This window comes from Myotis nattereri (genome assembly GCF_964212035.1).
Source record: "Myotis nattereri genome assembly, chromosome: 3".
Lineage (NCBI taxonomy): Eukaryota > Metazoa > Chordata > Mammalia > Chiroptera > Vespertilionidae > Myotis > Myotis nattereri.
The window spans coordinates 106318640-106340472 of record NC_138077.1 but is presented as its reverse complement, the minus strand read 5'-3'; the positions used below and the strand labels follow the sequence as shown (position 1 = coordinate 106340472).

Below are 21833 nucleotides of genomic sequence, written 5' to 3'. Positions count from 1 at the left end.
CCTATATACCAAAAGGTTGAAAGTTCGATTGCCAGTCGGGGTTGGAAGGCAAACAATCCATGTTCTCTCTCACATAGATGTTTCCCTCTCTCCTCCTTCCCCTCTCTCTAAAAATCAATAAGCATATCCTTGGGTGAGAATTAAAAAAAAAAAAAAAAGAATATAGTACTGCACAGCCTATAGTTACAATTACCTCCTCCTAGTAAAGACTTCTGAACAATATGCTTTGAAATTATTTTCTGTTAGAAGCATTAAACTACAAGTTTTCATCTTTCTGTGGTTCCCAGTCATTTATAAGATTTTTTTGCCTGGTTATGGGTTAAGGAAAGATGATAATATAAAAAGTTAGGACCGTATACTAAACATTGCTGATTCATGTGCTCTAATAAGACCACTATTCATGAATCAATTCCTACAATTAATTCATGTTCTCTGACATGATTCCTTGGGAAATAATGCAGATCTTCTGTTCAGTTATTAAGCATGTTACAGAATCACTGCACTTTAATTTGGGGTGGCATTTCAAAATGTTATTTGTGATAGTTCAACCTATTTCATAGTCATTCTCTTTAGCTAAAAATATTATAAGCATACTCGACTGTCCTGAAAGTAAAAGCAAAAGACACAAAGAGTAGATTGTAGCAACCTCAAAATGTTCTTAATTGATTCAAAATGTTTCTGTAAATATGAGTGAAACGGGAAAGAAGGTTATGTCGAGGGCTTTTACTTAAACCCTGGGGGTGGAAAACAGAAGACCTTGTTCCTAAGGGAAGCTTCTGCTGCTCTAGTTGTCCTTACCTCTTAGCTTTGCCCTTTTGGCTCCAGCACCACACCCTGCATTAGTCCAGCCCAGACACTGAGACTTCAAGCAGCAGGTGGTTAAGGGTCACTGATGGCAGGAGGGTTCCTAGGTGAAAGATGGAAACCTTACTCTTCCAGGTCCACCTATCTGTATGAAAAGGAGCAATTCAGACCAGACCCAGAGACACCTTCCTTCTCTCCAGGTAGGTACCATTCAGGTATAGCCTTTATATTCCTTAAAGAGCTCCAACTCTCCTAAGCCTACAGGGTTGAATAAGTGGAAACCCCCATCCATTGCACCTTGGCCTCCACATTCCCACTTCCTGCAAAGGTGGTTTATAGTCCAAGTAACCAGGAGGTCTTCCCAAGTAAGTCAGTGGTCTCCATACTGTGGTGAGTTTGGGAGGAAAGGGAAGGAAGGACCAAGAGAGTCTCCTGGAGAGTGATATTTAAAATGCTAAATAGTTCTTGGTTTCCACCCTTAAGATTCTGATTCAGGAGGTCTGAGCTGAGGACCAAATTATTTGCATTTTATAAATTACCCCGAACAATTCTAATGTAGGAAAAAGTGATATAATTGGTTCGAGAATAGCAATTACCACCTTTGCAAATAAATCACTTATTCTTAAACATTTAGTTCATGTTCTTTATTTATTTCAGAGAGGAAGGGAAAGGAGGAGAGAAAGATAGAAGCATGAATGATGAGAGAAAACCATTGATAGAGTCTACAACTTGGGCATGTGCCCCTGACTGGAATGGAACCCAGGACCTTTCAGTCCACAGGCCGATGCTCTATCCACTGAGTAAGACTGGCCAGGGATTCTACTTCATATTCTTAAGTGATGTTGTTAACTTCCTGTTTGGTTCCATTAAACATGTACTAAGCAAGTATTGTTTGCTGAGAATTGTACCACTTTTGCTTTCCTGGTGCATTTTGACTGTGTGGAAGGGATGGGGAGAAGAGAAGGATGTGATCACATTAGAGAGCTATTTCTCAACTTCCAAAAAAAAAAGACGGATTCAACCTTGCATGATTTGTGAAACAGATTAACCAAAACAAGTACATTACCCAACCACAGTTACTATCATTTACTAACCTTTGTAGGGTACCAGTGTACCAGAGATGTCACAGCCTTGCCAGTGGGAGGGTCAATTCTGTAAACCAAGCTGCCACAGTTCAAATTCTACCTTTTGCACTTACCTGAGATGACCATAGATAAGTAATTTAATTTTTCTGTGACTCAGTTTCCTCATCTGTGAAAATAAGGACATAACACTCACTTCAGTGAGTTTCTATGAGGATTGAATGAAACACTTAAATATCTCATTTATGTAGAGAGCACCAAGAATATAAATAATATACTTAAAATTCATTGCATTTTTCTGTCAAAGCCACAAAACCATCGTGAGAACAGTAGAAAATGCTTCCGGGGCTTATTTGGAATTCCAGGTGAAAACAGTGGAATTAAACTTTATGTGTAATTCAGATGAATTACTAGAACTACAGTGATCTTGTTATTTGCTCCTTTGTTTTATAAGGTTCCCTCACCCTTGACTTCTTGGAGAGTTTGTCCCGCTAATGCCACCCTCCGCCCGAAAGTCTCCATCCAAAACCCCGACTGCCGGAGGCACGGAGGCGGCACCGAGGCGCGCGGCCCCAGGCAGGTGCCCCGCGGGGTCAGGACCGGAGGAGCTGGCCCCGGCGCCCAGCTCAGAGGCGGAGAAGAGCGGGCCGGCCCCGCCCAGCAGGTCGCCCCACCCCCGCGGTCCGCAGAGGGGACGGTGTCTGTGAGGCGGGGCGTGCGCGGCCACGTGACCGCCGCTATAAGAGCGCGGGCGGACGCTCGCCGCCACGCCTCCTCGCTGCCGCTCCGCCTGCCCGGCTCTCACGGCCACCCACCTGCGGCTGCGGCGGCCCCCGCCCCCGGCAGCACCATGGCAGGTACGCTCCGCGCCGCCCACGCCCCGCCGGCCCAGCCCCGCCGCCTCCCCGCAGCCCTGGCCCGGGAGTTCCCGGCCGGAGGACCGCCGCAAAGTTGCCACTGGCGGCCGCCGGGCGTAGCGCTTCCTGCTCCAGCGGCCGCCCCGCCACCCGGGGGCGCGGAGGTGGGTCCCCGGAAGAGTCTGGCCCCGCGGGGCCCCTTCTCGTCCGTCCTTCCCGCCGCCCGCGGGCTGGAGACTCTGGAGGGGCGTCCGCGAGGCAGGGACGCCGGCGGCCGGGCCCGGCTCCTGGGCCTCCCGCCGGGCGCTGGCGGTCACGCCGAGCCTATTTTTAGGCCTTCGGGGCCGGGTTTCGGGAGGCCGGAGCCGAGCAGCGGGAGGGCGCCGGCCCACTTGCTGGCTGTCCGGGCAGCCGGGCGGGGCCGCCCCGGGGCGGAGGTCACTGGTCCTCCGTGTGGAGGCTGATGGCGGGGGATGTTACTCAGAGCAGTGAACTGTGGAGAGGCTGCAGGTGCGACGCGTCTGTGGGAAGGGGGAGCTCCCAGCGCCGTCCTTGGCCTTTCCTGTCCCTTGGCAGTGTTCGCCAGGGCTGCTGCTCGAGCCCACGCTCCTCCGCGTTTGTCCTGCCCCGTGCTCCATCCTGGAAACCACCCACACCTTGTTTCCCGAAGCCCTTGAGTCCTCCTCCCCTTTATTAAACTTTTCTTCCCGATCCCCTGGAATCTGCACCGCTTTTGAGTGAAAACATCTCTCCTGGTGCCCCACGTTCAGTGCCTTTGGGGCAGGCTGAAACGTTGCCTTATTATGATGGATGGGTTGGACGAACAAGTACAGAGGGCGATGGGCATGACAAGGGACAGGTGTCGCCGGCGGGACACTGGGACCCTCCAGGGGTGGGGAACACCAGTCTTTCAAGAACTGAATAGTGGGCTTTCCTGGAAGAGAGCCCAACACTGTGTGAAGATGGCCCTCAGGTCAGAGGCTGGGGATGCACTTTCCTCTCAGCCCTCAGTGGAATTTCCACTGCCTCCTGCCTCCACGTTGGAAAATGGGCAAAGGGAGAATGAGGAAACCTAAGACAGAGTGGCTTTGTGACAAAATGTCCCAGCTCCCTGTTTGGGCAACAGTGACCCCAAATGACCCCTGCCAGAGCTTGATCTTAAGTATCCTGCACACTTGGGTGCCCACCAACTTGCTATCGTTAAAATCCCCTCAGAAACAGTATGCCCCAGAATCACCCCAGGGAAGAACTGGGGAAATCCTAAGGCGGGATGGTGGTCTTGGCAGGGTGGGGTTTGTGGAGCAGGAACAATAATCCTTCTGTTTGCCTTCCGGTCCCCGCAATTAGATGATTATTGGAGACAGTTGTGTGTGTGAGCGAGAGAATGAGAATGAATATGTTGGGGGAGCAGAGTGCAGGGTAGGGGGTACGTACTGCTTGCTTCTCCAAGGAAAACAGGGAATCTTTATGAGCTTGTGGTGATTCTTAAGTCCATTTAACAGCCATTGGCCACTGTTTAGTCAGAAGCATTTAGGAGGCAAGGCCTCTTTGAGGAGCTGACATTTGAGCAGACACTCAAAGTGACTCTTGAGGAGTAGTGGGAGGCCTTTGCTCCAGGTTGAGAAAACTATAAAAAGCCCAGGGCCTGGCAGAAATGTAAGCACCAGAATGAAGAATACGGCCTCTGATTTCAGACACTCTCAGCTCTCAACTCTCAATTGGAGTTGTTAGTTGGATTTATGCTTGGCTGAAAATACTGTCTGTGGTACCTCCCAGGAGAAACAGAAATTGCACTTCTGAATAGCTTCATCACCACCTGTTAATTGCTTCTGAGTGTTAAGCTAGTCTGAGGATTTAGCTTGTTTGGATTCTAAATTAGGACAGATTGAGAAAGGAACTGATTTTTGCCAAATTATTGGTTGCAATAGGTCCTGGGGTGGCTTTTTCAAGGTAGAAGGTTGTAATGAGTGTTGTTTTTTCCCTCTTTGTATTAAGATCAGGCCTTTGTTACACTGACCACAAATGATTCCTACACCAAAGGAGCCCTGGTGCTGGCCTTGTCTCTGAAACAGCACAGGACCACCAGGAGGCTGGCGGTGCTCGCCACTCCGCAGGTCTCGGACTCCATGAGGTGAGCACTGCGCTGCCTGTCTGTGGTGGCGCTTTGACATCCCTCTCCCATTGCTGGCATCAGTGGGCACTGAGGCCATACCCTTTACAGGGCTTGAGCACCTGGGGGAGAAAGATTCGAGTTGCTGAGTGAAGGATTTCAGGGTATGAAACCTCTGTCTAGTTTACGGGAGATATTCTATCAAAGCTCCCTTCTGTGACGTGAGGAGTAGATTGACTCCCCCTTAACAAGTAAGTCCTCAGGGTGTGGGTTTCCATATAGGCATTCCCTTCATATAGTCACACTTCACATGCACTCCTTTACCAAAATACAGTAGGGGCTGTTTGGTTTCCTGTTTCAAACCAGGGAAACCTCAGGTGACTTTCAAAGAAAATAGCAGTTTTCTCCACTGTCATTGACATTTGTATCCTAAAGATCTTTATTTACTGATTAATAAATTGGTATATTTGCCAAAGGACTTTCTGAATTTGGGGTTGTGATAGGAGAGCAGCCCGAAGGGCACAGCTGCTTGTTGTTTCGGTTATTCACTTGATTTGTTGGAATTAAATTTTGAAGTATTTGAGTGAACTACCTACTTCCTAATACTAACTTTAAAAATATCTGGGCACACTAGCTACACTGTATTGTGTTTATTTTGGCATTCTTTTATTCCTCTTAGAAATTGAAAACATCTTTTTGTGACTTTTTTCAAAATATGTGAGCACATGCTAAGGACCTCTGAAAAGGAGAGCATACATCTATACATATATATCTACATACATACATGTACACAAGCAACCTTGTTTCTAAAGCAGTTGTTCTCAACCTTCTGGCCCTTTAAATACAGTTCCTCATGTTGTGACCCAGCCATAAAATTATTTTCGTTGCTACTTCATAACTGTAATGTTGCTACTGTTATGAATCGTAATGTAAATATCTGATATTCAGGATGGTCTTAGGCGACCCCTGTGAAAGGGTCGTTTGACCGCCAAAGGGGTCGTGACCAACAGGTTGAGAACCGCTGTTCTAAAGGGTACTTTAGGAAAATGCAAGAAAGTTTATCTCTTAGCTCTGGCCTGGTGACTCGGTTGGTTGGAGCATTGTCCCATACACCAAAAGGTTGCGGGTTCCAATCCTAGTCAGGGCACATACCTAGGTTGTGGGTTTGATCCCCAGTCTGGGCGTGTACGGGAGGCAACCAATTGATTTTTCTCTGTCACATTGATGTTTCTCTATCTCCCCCCCTCTCTCTAAAAATCAATTAACAATAACAACAACAACAAAATTATCTCCTAATGTGTATATCCTAATTTGTAGTTTATTTATGGGGATGTATATAAGAGGATAGTTGTAGTCTTAGTATCCCCACCTCCCCCCACTCCACCACCACAACTTTACTGTGGTAAATGGTACCATTGACCATTTCTTTTCAATAAGATCAAGTTTATTGTGCGAATTAGAACATATTCTTGGACAGCTCTGGAGACAGATAATACAGCACCAGTTGTTGTACATGTCTGATATTAAAAACTCTCAGTTATGATCTGTATCATGTTTTAACTTAGGTTGATTTTAGTGTCTTACTAAGTATACTCCCCTCATCACTTTCAGATTGCTTCCTAAAATAAATCTTTAATTGGGGACATGGAGAAGTGTTGTACTTCACAAACGGAAGTGAGTCTCTCTTTATGCTAGGAGTGCTAAGCACATCATAAATGCTGGTTACATTCTATTCTTAAAAATAGCTTCTTTTACCCTAACCGGTTTGGCTCAGTGGATAGAGCATCAGCTTGCAGACTCAAGGGTCCCAGGTTCGATTCCGGTCAAGGGCATGTACATCCCCAGTAGGGAGTGTGCAGGAGGCAGCTGATCGATGTTTCTCTCTCATCGATGTTTCTAATTCTCTATTCCTCTCTGTAAAAAATCAATAAAATATATATTTTTTAAAAAATAGCTCCTTTTGAGACAAGTTTAGGCATTCTCTGTTAACTTCTTTAGCAAAAGTGATTAGTTACAGGCTTCATTGTAGACATTATATGTACTTCACTCAGCATCATTTGTAAAAATATGTGATAATCGGAAAGAATCAGTTCTAATAAGATAGTGTAAATACAAAGATGTATTCTTACCACGTGTGAGTCACTTTCACAGCTGTTGCCGCAGTTTGCCTGGTGTTCGGTAGTACAATAAAAAATAAGAAACTTCTATAAGAGTGTCTTAAGACAAGTGCTTCATACTCACCATAAGCAGTTATTATTTTAGTGAAGTTAATTGCACATGCAAAATAACATAATTTGTCCTGAAGTAAATGAGGACATATTTAAGAGATTGTGCTATGCCAAAGTAATAACTTGCCCTACTAATGCATGGATAGGCAGTCTTATGGTAGATGTTACTTGTTCTGAAAAGATGCTAAGCACTGTTTTTGAATTTTATTTTGGCAGGAAAGTTTTAGAGACAGTCTTCGATGAAGTCATCATGGTAGATGTTTTGGACAGTGGCGATTCTGCTCATCTGACCTTAATGAAGAGGCCTGAATTGGGCGTTACCTTAACTAAGCTCCACTGCTGGTCACTTACACAGTATTCAAAATGTGTGTTCATGGATGCAGATACTCTGGTGAGTGTGGCTTTGACGGCTAAAAGGATGTATATGGTAGCTGTGATTGGTTAGGCATTAGCAGAACGCTGCCAAGACTTGACAGTAAAGTTCAGATTCAAACAAGTGTCAGGTGATGAAGAAAAGCAGGCCCAGGCTGCCTTACAACTGTCATCTGAACAGTTAAGACCAGCAACAGATTGCGTCTTTTGTGTTGGATGGCTTAGAGAGAGCTTAAGAACATTTTTGTAATGCTGTCCCTCCCCCTCTTTGAATCAGGTCCTAGCAAATATTGATGATCTTTTTGAGAGAGAAGAATTGTCGGCGGCTCCAGACCCGGGGTGGCCTGACTGCTTCAATTCCGGAGTTTTTGTATATCAGCCCTCAGTGGAAACATACAGCAAGCTGTTGCGTGTTGCTTCCGAGCAAGGTAGTTTTGATGGTATGTATATCTCTTTATCATGTTATCTCTTTATCTGATCAGCTATTAGTAAATTCTAGGAAGTGCTCTTCTCAGGGATATTGTTGTTGTGGTTCCTTGTGCCTGGAACACAGCATTACATGAAGTGTAGCAAGCTTTTTATGTTGTGCACTTTGGAAATACTAGTGTGTTTGTGTGTGCACCTGCATCTTTTTTCTATAGGTATATAAGAGTATCCTAACCTAGGACAGGCAGTTTATAGTCTTACCTTTATTGGTTTTCCTGTGTCTACTAGTAAATTAGAGTATGATAAATGAATCATGATTATTCAAGAATTCAAAAGACTATGAGGCAAATAGAAAACTTGAACAACTATTTTTAAACCCGTGTAAACTTACATGCAAGACCTAATAGGACCAAGTGTTGTCTCCATAGAAATTGGAGGAGTAAACCTAATAATTTGGCTCAATCCTCTTAGGAGACATTAAAAAATACGATAGGCTGTTTACATGAATAATCTTTGTCTCCATATTCTCATTCTCTGTAAGGCTTTGCATCAGATAGAATGGCATCTGTAAGGCTGAAGAGTGATCACTGGTGAAGTCAGCATCCATTTTCCATAATGATAAGTGTATCTGTAGGGGTATGTATACATAGAAAGGTTCTGACTACTTGTTATTTAGGGTCTCACATTCTCTGGAGAATTTTGATCAAATGAATTAGTAGATATGCTTCTATTTCAGCACAGTCTCTGAAATAAAAAGCTGTGTTTTTTTAAACAATAAAACCATACACAATAAGAAAAACTAGTAGTTAAATGCAAAAGCAGCTTTTTAAAAATTAATGTTGATGAACCTTTTGAATAAAGGAAAGACCCCGTGTATCCAGGAAGAAAGACATGCCTCAGGAGAAGCCCTCTCAGCAGTGACTCACTGTCAGATACTTGACATTGTGGCAAAAGCCCAGGCCAGGAATGCAGGGCTGGGCCAGAGCCTGAGCTCTGCAGCAGACCAGGCCCTAAGGGGCTTTTTCCTCCTCACTCCCCTCTTAGAGCGGACTTGAGATTTTCATTGAGTAGATCTTTTGAACTAGCAGAAACAGCTTTCCTCATGCACATAAGGTTCTGGCTTCAGTGCAGATAGGATTCATTTCCATTAACTAGTTATAAATCTAAAAATCAAAATCTCAAAATTAGACTTCCTAATTAAAAAATTAAATCGAAAAGTTTGTCTGAAGTTAAGAGATTGAAAATGAAAACATTTTAAGTTATACATAACACTGAAATTGGTTTTTTGATGTTGCTGTTCACTGAAATTGAATTCTGTTTAATCATTTGAGGATTTGGAATATGCAGCTATTTGAAATGTTATTGAAAAGACTAAGGAAGTTTAAGTCTTAATCTTATTTCACTATTTGGTTAGTTTATATTCTGTGCCAGTAGTTCTCAGCCTGGGGTGATTTGGCAACGTCTGGAGACATTTTTAGTTGTTGCAGCTGTGTGGGGAAGATGCCACTGACATTTAGTGAGTGGAGGTTAGGTGTGCTGCTGAATATCCTACAACATACAGGACAGTGCACAGCAAAGTGTTTTCTACCTAAAATGTCAGTAATGCTAAGGCTGAGAAACTGCTCTGTCCAGGACATTACATGCTCCAGGACACTGAGTAGAGCTGTCTGGACTGTAATAAATGGCAGCATCTGACATTAATCAGTCTTGAGTAAGAAATAATATATTGAGTGCTCATTGTAGACAGGGCCAAGTATAACTTCTTCACTTTACTGACTTATTTTTTTAGCTCCTACTGTTTCCCTTTCATATAAGGAATGAAAGCTGTATTAATATTTGAATTCAAAACATGTATTCCTTATTTCTGCTTATACTAAAAGTTGCCTTTGCATAAAAGGAAGGTGAGAGTACTTTTAGCAGAAGTCCACTGTTTGTTTGTCTTAACCTTCCTGCAAGAGTGTAGCTTTCTTTACCTCCTCTCATCAAATTTGAAGGAAATAATGTAATCCTGTCAGAAATTCAGTGTGAATTCTCAATTCCAGTAAGTGAATCACATTCTAAAGTAGACCCAGTGGCCTGAAATCCACATGATTATGAGTGTAAAGAGAATTCCATTCTAATGTAAAAGAGCATGAGATGGTCGTGTTGGGAGAGAAGAGTTTGGATACCAGACAGTAGTGTGCCATGGTGACAGTTTTAGAATGTAAACTAATTACCTGGTGGAGACCAACCTGGATTATCTAAGTTATTCTAAAATCAAGAGGTGCTCACCTGGCCAGTGTAGCTCAGTGGTTGAGTGTTGACCTATGAACCAGGAGGTCACAGTTCAAGTCTCAGGGCACATCCTGGATTGCGGGTTTGATCCCCAGTAGAGAGCATGCAGGAGGCAACCGATCAATGATACGCTCTCATCATGATGTTTCTCCCTCTCTCCTCCTCTCCCTTCCTTTCTAAAATCAATAAAAATATATTTTAAAAATAAATAAATAAAATCAAGAGGTGCTAGAAACAAAAATAGATCTAAATTTGGGCCCAGTATTAGGACCCAAGTCCAGACTTCTTTCTATCAGTATAGGGTTGCTTTCCTGGTGGAAAGAATCTGGATTTGTAATCAGGGCCAAGAGTAAATTGGAAGGGGGCTTAAAAATGGCAGAGGAGCCCTAACTGGTTTGGCTCAGTGGATGGAGCATCAGCCTGCGGACTCAAGGGTCCCAGGTTTGATTCCGGTCAAGGGCATGTACCTCGGTTGCGGGCACATCCCCAGTAGGGAGTGTGCAGGAGGCAGCTGATCGATGTTTCTCTCTCATCGATGTTTCTAACTCTCTATCCTCCCTTCCTCTCTGTAAAAAATCAAATATATATATATATATATATATGGCAGAGGAGTATGTGGAAGCTACACTGACACTCTCCAAGGACCAAACTGGAAATACAATTAAAATAGAGAAAAACCACCCTGAAAAATTGACTCAAGAATAGTTGGAGAGAACCCTGATAACCAAGGATGGAAAGTGGAGATGCATAGAGACTGGTAGGAAGTGCAGAGGGCGTAAGGGCTGGACATACAGATGGCCAAGAGACATGAAAAATGCTCAAAATCACTGATCATCAGAGAGATGCCGATCAAAATGACAATGAGGTATCACCTTACACCTGTCAGAATGACTACCATCAATAAATGACAAGTGCTGGTGAGGATGTGGAGAAAAGGGAACCCTAGTACACTGCTGGTGGGAATGCATGCTGATGCAGCCATTATGGAACACAGTATGGAGTTTCCTTAAAAAATTAAATATGGCACTCCCATTTTACCCAGTAATCCCACTTCTAGGAATATATCCTTAGAAATCTAAAACACCAATCAGAAAGAATGTATGCATCCCTGTGTTCATAGCAGCACAATTTACAATAGCTAAGGTCTGGAAACAGCCCAAGTGCCCATCAGTAGATGAGTGGATAAAAAAGCAGTGGTACATTTTACACCGTGGAATACTATGCAAGCAGTAAAAAAGAAGGGTCTCATACTCGTTGAGACAGCATGGAGAGACCTGGACAGTATTATGCTAAGCAAAATAAGCAAGTCAGAGAAAGATAAGTATCACATGATCTCACTCATATGTGGAATCTAATGAACAGAATAAACTGATAAACAAAATAGATCCAGAGACATAGAAGCATGGAACAGAGTGTGGAATCTCAGAGGGAAGGTAGGTGGGTGGGAAGAGATCAACCAAAGAACTTGTATGTATATATGCATAACCCAGGGACACAGACAATAGGGTGGGAGACAGGAGCGGGCTGGAAGAGGTCAATGGGGAAAAAAGGAACATGTGTAATACTTTCAACAATAAAGATTTAATTAAACAAATAAAAAAGTACATTGGAAGGAGTTCTAGTATATTTTTTTATACTTTGTGCTGCAAGAAGAATAGCATGAACAGTTCCCGGGTTGCCCTATGAAACTCCTTTTTTCTATAGAATTAAAATAAATTATAAAATTAACCTAAAAAAAACAAAAATTAAAGGTTAAAAACTATATTGCAGTAGTTGTAAAAAAAAAATAGAGATGCTAGAAGGGTAGGTGAATTTATTAAGAAGCAGGGACCTGTAAACAGTGTTCAACTAGACAGTACTTTCTGCTTTTGCAGCCAGAATCTGAACCCGCTGAGAGGTTTCCTGTGCCTGCAGCATGCTTCCTTCTCAGCTGCAGTGTTTCAGAAGCTGGCCTTTCTGACGGTGTTCCACGCATTAGCTCTTGGTGGTGAAGGGTTGAATTTTCTCTTAATAAAACTGCTTAATTGACAGTTGAAAATTTAACAATGCAGATGGAACATATAGTTATTCTCAATATGTTGTTTAAATTAATAGGAGCTCCTAACTGCAAGGTTGTTTTCACTGAATGTGTTGATAAGCTTTACTTATCAGAGAATGTTCACTCATGTGGGATCCTGCTCCTATCTGGAGGGGTTTGCAGTAGTCCCCCCTTTTCCACAGTTTTGCTTTTGTGGTTTGTTATCTGTAGTCAACCGTGGTCCAAAAATACTAAACATGGAAAATTCAAGAAAGAAACAATTTATAAGTTGTAAATTGCATGCCATTCTGGGTAGCATGATGAAATCTCATACTGTTTTGGTCCATCCTGAGTCATCCCTTTCTTCAGCATCTCCACATTGTATATGCTTCCTACCTGTTAGCCATCTTGGTTATCAGATTGACTGTCTGGGTGTTGCTGTGCTTGTATTCAAGTAACCCTTATTTTACTTAGTAATGCCCCCAAAGTGCAAGAGTAGTGAGACTGGCAATTCAGAAATGCCAAAGAGAAGCCATAAAGTGTACATGTACGTATGCATGTATATATGTATAGGAAAAAACAGTATATAGGGTTTGGTACTATTTGCAGTTTCAGGCATCCACTGGAGGTCTTGGAATGTATCCCCTGCAGATAAGGAGGTACTACTGTACTATCTTATGGAATCCATACCTGTGTGACATAAAGACTTACTGGACTTAGGCTTAATATTAATAGAATATTTCTTTGTGAGCTACATCCTGTTTAATGGCAGTAACCTTGCTGTGCCTCAGGTTTTCCATACAGTGCCCAATTTTGTGTGTTATGCCACAGGTGAGATGAACAGTTTCAGACTTTTCACTGTACCATACATTTTCTAACATTCACAGGTATCTACCCACCCCCGTTCTCTCCCCCTGTTTTCCTGAACAGGGGGCTTAAACCCCCGAATTTTTAAACTGGTATTAAAGAAAACTGGTTTGCACATGACTATATCTCAGTCTGAATATTTTGCAAGTCTTGCTTAATTTCTTGCATACATTCAACAAAAAGGGATGGGGCCTGGTGTCCCCTGACAGGGCTGCTGATGACTGAGCATTTGCAGCTGCTTTCACAGCTCTTCTAATGGGAAAGAATGTAGCTGTCAAGCTTCTAATCACTTCTAGTCCTCAATCACACATCATTACCCCCAATCACCAGTGCTGGCCAAGAGAATAATCCTAAAATGGCAAATCATGCTAGGTACCTTGACTTCTTTCCTCCCAGAAACTAAAGTATTAGAATTTAGAGCCAGTGACTACATACCTGATTCATGACTGGCTGGCACCTAACTTCCCATAGCGAAGTATCTTAAGTTCCTATACTGGTGTTTGTATTTGCAAACTGTCTTGCCATTTACTTCACAACTGAAGTTACACATTTCCTGAAAGTTGAACAATATCTGTTGTGAAATAGCTGTAAACTAACATTTTATAAAATGTGACAAGATAAGGTTAACTTCAGGACCTGTTAGCAGTGAGAGGGAAGAGGCCATGATATCATAGATACTAATCAGCAGTTCTGGCTCCACACACTCAGGTGTGATAAAACTGATGCACTTGATGCTTAATTTGAAGAAAGCAGCCTTAATGCAATTTGATGTTTGTTGGAATAAAGTCGTTCATAGTATTTTTTTTTTTTACGATCCTTTGTATTTCTGTGGTGTCAGTTGTTAATTCACCTCTTTCATTTCTCATTTTGTTTCTTTGGGTCCTCTCTTTGTTTCTTGATGAGTCTGGCTAGAGGTTCATCAATCTTATGTATTCTTTTGAAGAACCAGCTCTTGGTTTTATTGATCTTTTGGGATTTTGTTTGTTTCTTTTTGTCTCTGTTTCATTTATATACATTCTGATTTTTGTTTTTTTTCTTTCTACTTATTGTAGAAGGCCTTTTCTTCTTGTTCTCTTTCTAATTTTCTAAGTTGTAATGTTAGATAACTTACTAAATTTTTTTTTATTTCTTGATGTAGGCCTGTAGTGCTATGAACTTCCATCTCAGGACTACTTTCACTGTGTCCCATAGCTTTGGGATTGTTGTGTTTTTATTTTCATTTTTTTTCAGGATGTTTTTTATTTCTTCTTTGATCTCTTTGGTAACCCATTCATTGTTTAATAACGTACTATAGCCTCCATATGGTTGATTGTTTTTGAGCATTTTTATTGTACTGATTTCTAATTTCATGCCATTGTGGTCTGAGAAAAAGCTTGGTATGATTTCAGTCTTCTTGAATTTGTAGAGTCTTAGCTTGTGTCCTAACATGTGGTCTATCTTTGAAAATGTCCTTGTGCACTTGAGAAGAATGTGTATTCTGTAGCTTTGGTGTGGAATGTTCTGAAGGCATCAGTTAGTTCCATCTGTTCTAGAATGTCATTTAGGATTGCTGTTCTTGTTGTTTTATCGTCTAGAAGATTTATCCAGTTATGTCCGTGGGGTATGATTGTATTGCTGCTGATCTCTCCCTTGATATCCTCGAGAAGGTTTTTTATATATATTTGGATTCTCCTGGATTGGGTGCATATGTGCTTACCAGAGTTACAGCCTTTTGTTTAGTCAATCCTTTTAATATTATGAAGTGGCCTTCCTTATTTCTTTTTATGGCCTTCACTTTCAGGTCTATTTTGTCAGATATAAGTATTGCTTTTTTTTCACTTCCATTAGCCTGAAAATTTTTTTCTCCCCCATACTTTCACTTTCAGTCTGTGTAAGTCCTTTGTTCTAAGGTGGTTCTTTTGTAGACAGCATATATATTGGTCATACTTTTGTATCCATTCAGCTACCCTATGTCTTTTGATTGGAGCATTTAATCCATTTACATTTAAGCTTATTATTGATAGGTACTTGTTTGTTGCCATTTTTATTCTTTATGCCTGTATTCCTTCCTCCCTTTCTATTTCTTCTTTTTTAAAAAAAATAAAATAAATCTTTATTCTTCAGATTATTACAGTTGTTCCTCTTTTTCCCCCCATAGCTCCCCTCCACCCGGTTCCCCCGTCCCTGCCCTTACCCCCCCCCCCATTGTCCTCATCCATAGGTGTACGATTTTTGTCCAGTCTCTTCCCGCATCCCCCACACCACTTTCCCCCTGAGAATTGTCAGTCCACTCCCTTTCTATGCCCCTGATTCTGTTCTATTCACCAGTTTATTCTGTTCGTCAGATTTTTTATTCACTTGATTTTTAGATTCACTCGTTGATAGATATGTATTTTTTGTCACTTAGTTGTTCATAATTTTTATCTTTTCCTTTTTCTTCTTCCTCTTCTTGGAGCCTTTTAAATACAGTTCCTCATGTTGTGACCCACCCATAAAATTATTTTCGTTGCTACTTCAAAACTGTAATGTTGCTACTGTTATGAATCGTAATGTAAATATCTGATATGCAGGGTGGTCTTAGGCGACCCCTGTGAAAGGGTCGTTCGACCGCCAAAGGGGTCGCGACCCACAGGTTGAGAACTGCTGTCTTAGAGAATACCCTTCAACATTTCATACAGTACTGGCTTGGTGGTGATGAACTCCTTTAGCTTTTTCTTGTCTGTGAAGCTCTTTATCTGACCTTCAATTCTGAATGATAGCTTTGCGGGTAGAGTAATCTTGGTTGTAGGTTCTTGCTATTCATCACTTTGAATATTTCTTGCCACTCCCTTCTGGCCTGCATAGTTTCTGTTGAGAAATCAGCTGACAGTCGTATGGGTACTCCCTTGTAGGTAACTGACTGTTTTTCTCTTGCTGCTTTTAAGATTCTCTCTTTGTCTTTGGCTCTTGGCATTTTAATTATGATGTGTCCTGGTGTGGTCCTTTTTGGATTCCTCTTGTTTGGGGTTCTGTGCACTTCCTGGACTTGTAAGCCTATTTCTTTCACCAGGTAGGGGAAGTTTTCTGTCATTATTTCTTTAAATAGATTTTCAATATCTTGCTCTCTCTCTTCTTCTGGCACCCCCATAATTCGGATGTTGGTACACTTGAAGTTGTTCCAGAGGCTCCTTACATTATCTTCATATTTTTGTTTTCTTTTTTCCTTTTGCTTTTCCAGTTGGGTGTTTTTTGCTTCTTCATATTTCAAATCTTTGACTTGATTCTTGGGATCCTCTAGTCTGCTGTTGGATCTCTGTAAATTATTCTTTATTTCAGTCAGTGTATGCTTAATTTCTAATTGTTCCTTTTTTATAACCTCGAGGGTCTCACTATATTTCTCAGAGGTTTCTAAAAGATTCTTGAATAACCTTATAACTGTGGTTTTGAACTCTATATCCAGTCGTTTGCTTTCCTCTATTTCTTTCATTTGTGATCTGTTTCTTTGTCTCCACATTTTGGCTGCTTCCTTGTGTTGATAGAGTGGCTTTGTGTGCTAGGTGTCCTAGAGGGCCCAGTGGCTCAGCCTCCCTAATTACCTGAGGTGGACGCTGTTGGTGCACCCCTTTGTGGGCTGAGTGCACAGTCTTGTTGTAGTTAAGCCTTGATTACTGTTGGTATCACTGAGGAATTGACCTCCAGGCCAATTGGCTGTGAGGACTAGTTGTGTCTACAATGGGAGAACTTCTGTGCTGGAGACACCCTTATGGGGCAGGACTTGCTTCAGTGGGGCTTTGGCGCTCACTGAGTCTGCCCCCTGAGTGTCTCTCTTATGGATGTGAAGAATTGTAATCTGGATGGTCACACTCTGACCACTGGGTACACTGGCTCTTGGATCTCCTAGGAGTTACAAAGTCAGCCATGGCTTGAGGTCACCTAGCAGGAGCTACAGAGAGATCTACAGATTCCTCCTCTTTGTTTGGGGTTTGGAGATGCCCAGATGAGGCACAGCTGTGAAGCAATGCAGGCTGCTGACTAGCCTTAGGCCTTCTTTTGCAAGCTCTGGGGTTCTCTGACCCAGCTACTTTGACAGGGTTTTAGGTGGAGAAAAGCCAGGCCATTTGCATGCAAAAGCTTCTGCACACAGCTTGGGTGGGGTTGTAAATTGGGTGGGGCGGGGTCTGTGGGAATCACCAGGGCAGAGCAAACTGCAATGGCTGCCAGTCTGCTCTTCCCCGGATAGGTCCCAGGTTCTGTGTTCCGTGGCCCCATGCAGGAACAGTGAACACTGCAAGCACTTCTGTGAGAAAGCCGCCCTCACATTCCGGCCTGATGCCAGACAGTCCAGTTTCTCTCCGTATGAGTCTGGGTCCCCAAATTCTCACCTAGAATGAGTTCAGAGTAGTCAGGAGCTTGTTTCTCTCTCCTGATTGAAAAAGACAACAGCATACCCAGCTCCCAGCCCCTTTCGCACGTGCCTCTGTACCTTCACATTTCCACACCTCTGCACCTCCTACCAGACTCAGTGCACTTTTCTCTTTCCTTCTAGTTGTAGAATTTCCACTCAGCCAGCCTTCCCGTGGTTCTGGATGATATTCGTTTTGTCTTTTAGTTGTAGTTTTAATGTGGTTGTGCGTAGCATCAAGTTCAGGTGTTTACCTATGCTGTCATCTTGGTTGTCTCGCTCTATTTCTTCTTTTTACAACAGTCCCTTTAGCACTTCTTGCATTGCTGGTTTGGTGGTAATAAACTCCCTTAGCCTTTTTTTTTTTTTTTTTTTTTTTTTTTTGTCTGCATAGCTCCTGATTTCACCTTCAATTTTGAATGATAGCCTTGCTGGATAGATTATTCTTAGATTCAGTCCCTTGCTTTGCATCACTTTGTATACATCATGCCATTTTCTTCTAACCTGATGAGTTTCGTTGAGAAATCAGTTGATAATCTAATGGGAGATCCCTTGTAGGTAACTTTCTGTCTCTCTCTTGCCAATTTTAAGTTTCTTTCTTTGTCTTTTACTTTTGCCAATTTAATTATGATATCTTGCTGTAGGTCTTTTTGGATTCATCTTGATTCATCTGTGCTCCTGGACTTGTGTGACTTTTTCTTCCCCAAGTCTAGGAAGTTTTCTGTTGTTAGTTCTTCAAACCTTCTTCAAAGGTTTTTTATCTTTGCTCAGCTTCCTCACCTTCTGGCATCCCTGTTATGTGGATGTTGTTTTGTTTCAGGTTGTCACAAAGCTCCCTTAAACTCTCCTCCTGCTTTTTAATTTTTTTTCCAGTTGCTGATCTGCTTGGGTGTTTTTTTTTTTTTCTCTATCTTGTCTTCTAACTCGCTGATGCAGCCCTCAGCTTCTTCTAGCCTACTGTTGAAACCTTCCATGGTGTTCTTTATTGCAGCGATGTCATTCTTCATTTTCTCTTGATTCTTACTCCTTATAATTTTCATTGATTTACTTGTAATTCTCATTTAGATGTTTGAGCACCCTTATAATCATTACTCTCAATTATTTCTCTGACAAATTACTTGCCTCCATTTCATTTATTTCCTTTTCTGGTGATTAATTTTTTTCTTTCATTTGGGGGTTGTTTCTTTGTCTCCCCAATTTTGCTGTTCTTTTGCATTTGTTTCTATGTATTAACACATTAAGCACCAAGCCTGTTTTGTCTTCCTTTCTGGTTAGCCCACAATATCCGATTTCACCAATATGCTGGCGGCACCAGTGACTGACTGGTCTGGATGGAAAGTATAGTGTCAGTCACCAGTGACTGATATGGTGCTTAACGTGTTAAATCAAACTGCTATGCCACCCAGATTTTTGGGGTTGTTCTTATGTAGTAGATGTTTTGTGGGACCCAGTAGTGCAGATTCTAAGTTCTCCTGGGCTGGGTATTCTAGAAAGGCCCTCCTCTTGTGATGTTTGTGTTCTCCTGTTGTAGTTGGGTCTTGAATGTTATTGTCCCATTCGTGGATGGTGTCTCTTCTCAGAGTGTCTGATTATGTGGCTCACTCCCTACCATGTTGTACCAGCTGTTGTGGAGGTGCTGGCTGGACCGCACCAAATACAACAAGACAAGACACAACACAGAAGGAACAGAATAAGAATGTACTCAAGACCTCTATAGCCCCAACAAAAGTGACCACGAGAGGAAAAAGAATTAGAAAAGAGAGCAAGAATGATAGAAAACAAACGAAAGATAAAACATGGGGAGAAAACACAACCAAACAAACCAAAAAGCTCAAACAAATACTACCCAGAAAAAAAAAGGAGATGGGGACAGTATCTGTAGAAGCAGAGCTTAAATAAGGTGAAATAATTAGAGGAATGGCCATAGCCTCTTTGCTCACTGGATAGAGCATCAGCCCGCAGACTGAAGGGTCCCAGGTTCGATTCCAGTCAAGGGCACATACCTTAATTGCAGGTTTGATCCCTGCAAAGCTCAAAGTTCAGGATGTGGCAGGCTGTATCACCTAGGGTGGAGTTTTATTTTTTCCATTACTTGCCCTCTGAGTGTTGGGAGCAGGCAGGTAGCTTCTCCCAGGGAGAATGGCCATTTCTGTTTGGAATTGTATGAACAGCCCAATGCAGGATTTCTGTCTACTGCTTTTCCAAGTCTCTCTGCCCCGCTTTCTAACCCTGACTGTCCGCAAGCACCTCAGTTCAGTGCTTCCCTCCCTGCACCAATGCCTCAGGTGTGTATTTGCAAATGAAAACTCCTGTGCTCTGGGTTTAGAGATTTTTTTAAAAAAGCAATAGAAACTGCAGCTCTCTCCCCCACTGGCTCTGGTCTGCTGGAATACACTCCACTGCTGCCAGCAGTCCTGGTACCTTACACAGCTGCTTGGATGATTGAGCACTGTGGGTCACACTGCCATGCGTCAGGAAGCACACCTTGTCAGGTTGCCACCACTGGTGTATGGAGCCCTGCTTGTGCTCTTGGAACAATTCTTCCTGTAGCTTAGCTCCCTCCTCTCTGGGCTTCCCTATTCTCTCGAACTCGCCCTTCCTACTGCTCTTAAATGCCTTCTGTTTTTCCTTGTTATAAGTCACTTCCTCAGCTGGACCACAGTTGGAAATTCCAGGTGAATATTCTCCAATTTAGTGGTATTTCCAGCCTGGCCCTGGGTTGAGGTACCCGACAGGTCTGCTTATTTGACTGCCATTTTCTCCTCTGTCTAGGGATTTAAATGTGGATTCTGATTCTGTAGGTCTGAATGGGGTTCAGTATTCTGCAATTCTCTTAAGCTCTCTGGTGATGCTCATGCTGCTGGAACCTGCATCACACTTTGAGTAGCATGATTCTAGGGAGAACATTCCTGTGACTGAAATACTGGAGTTCAAGTTTAAACCAGAATCAACCTGCCCTTCCTTCTATTCATAGTAGTTAGCCCAATGAACTTTGGAAAACCACACAAACTACACAAGCATTAAGCAAGTGCACACATTCAAAAACTAGTACTCAATGCCATTCCTGTCTTATAAAACAGCTAGAGGTCCAGTGCATGAAATTCGTGCACGGGGGCTGGGGGGGTCCCTCAGCACGGCCTGCAATGACACCAGCATCCTGCGCTCCAGTCTCTGGCCAGAGGCCCCTCCCTCCACGCAGCCAGGGCACAGGACGCGTGGTCCCTGGCCCCTCCCTCCGTGTGGCCATGGTACAGAATGCTGGGCTCGCGTCGCCAGGGCAATGCCACCAGCTGTCATCCACCCTCCCTATCCCTCCCCCACTGCTAGGGGCACTGCCGTCTTTGCCACAGAGTGATGGTTAATTTGCATATTACTCTTTTATTAGATAGGATAGGTCCAGTTTCTGACAAATGTTTTAATATGTCTATGGTGGCCAGGTTGAAAAGACCTGGAAAATATCAAGTGATTGTATGTTATTACTGGCCCTTGGGCAACCTGGTGGAAAGATGATACAGAATATGATATTTGCTTTTGTTTGCAAGATGGGTGTGTCCCTTGTTCCACGTCCTTAGCTCACTCTCTCCCACCTGTGTCACCATGCACTGGCCTGCTGGACCCCAGCTGCTGGCAAGCCTGCTAATCATGTTTGTCTGCACTGAGATAGTTGAGGTTGATATTAAGAATGTCTGTTGGTAGTGGAAATTCAGCAATCTTCATGGCATGCTTTTGGGTTTTGTAGCACAGACCTGCTTGGATTTGCATTCTGCTTTGAACTGTGCTCTAGTTTAGGGACTTCTAAAGAGAGGATATTGATAACACTACATATGGGTTTTTCTAATGCAGCTAAAACATTCACCTGACTGAAATGTGGAAAGAGATGGTTAGAGTGCTAAATTTAAAAATTACTTAGGACTTGTTGGTGGTGTTTACCTCTATTTTTAATTCACAATTTTTAGCAGAAAGGTGACCCTTTATCACATAATGAGATCAGTGGCCTTGGAAGTTTCATTATCTGTAGTGCCTTGAAGGAAAGGTCCCTGTTGAGTGTTTAAGGATTTGCGAATTGAATGGGCACCAATGATCACAAATCTCCTGCCCTGCCTTTTCCCCTTCTTGCTTGTATCCTGTTCCATCATTGCTTCTCAGCCCTGCTGTGGCACACTGCTGTTTGCAGGGCATATGAGGGTGAATGGAAATAGCCTGTGGTGTCATGGGCTCTGAGGGACCAGCAACTCTGACTCCTCTTTCCCAGGCTCATCCCATGGGATTGGGAATCTCTCTTTTACTATTGCTATTCTGACTCCATGGAATTAGATGGATTTCTTCACTACATTACATGTAGAAAGTAGTTTAAGTGGAATTGCTTAACACAAAGGTATTACAGTATGGCATAAGAAAACAAGAAGTAGAAAAAATATGACATCCACTTTTACAAA

The 21833-nt window shown here is 42.7% G+C and overlaps 1 protein-coding gene across 1 annotated transcript in view; it reads left to right on the top strand.

Moving 5' to 3' along the window:
• The first annotated feature begins 2604 nt into the window (after positions 1-2604).
• Positions 2605-21833, top strand: part of GYG1 (glycogenin 1) — a 42260-nt gene continuing 23031 nt past the window's right edge. The window contains 4 exon segments of the mRNA XM_081087454.1: positions 2605-2743; positions 4739-4874; positions 7298-7472; positions 7731-7893. Coding sequence (XP_080943580.1) covers positions 2737-2743; positions 4739-4874; positions 7298-7472; positions 7731-7893 — 481 coding nt within the window. The 5' untranslated portion in view covers positions 2605-2736.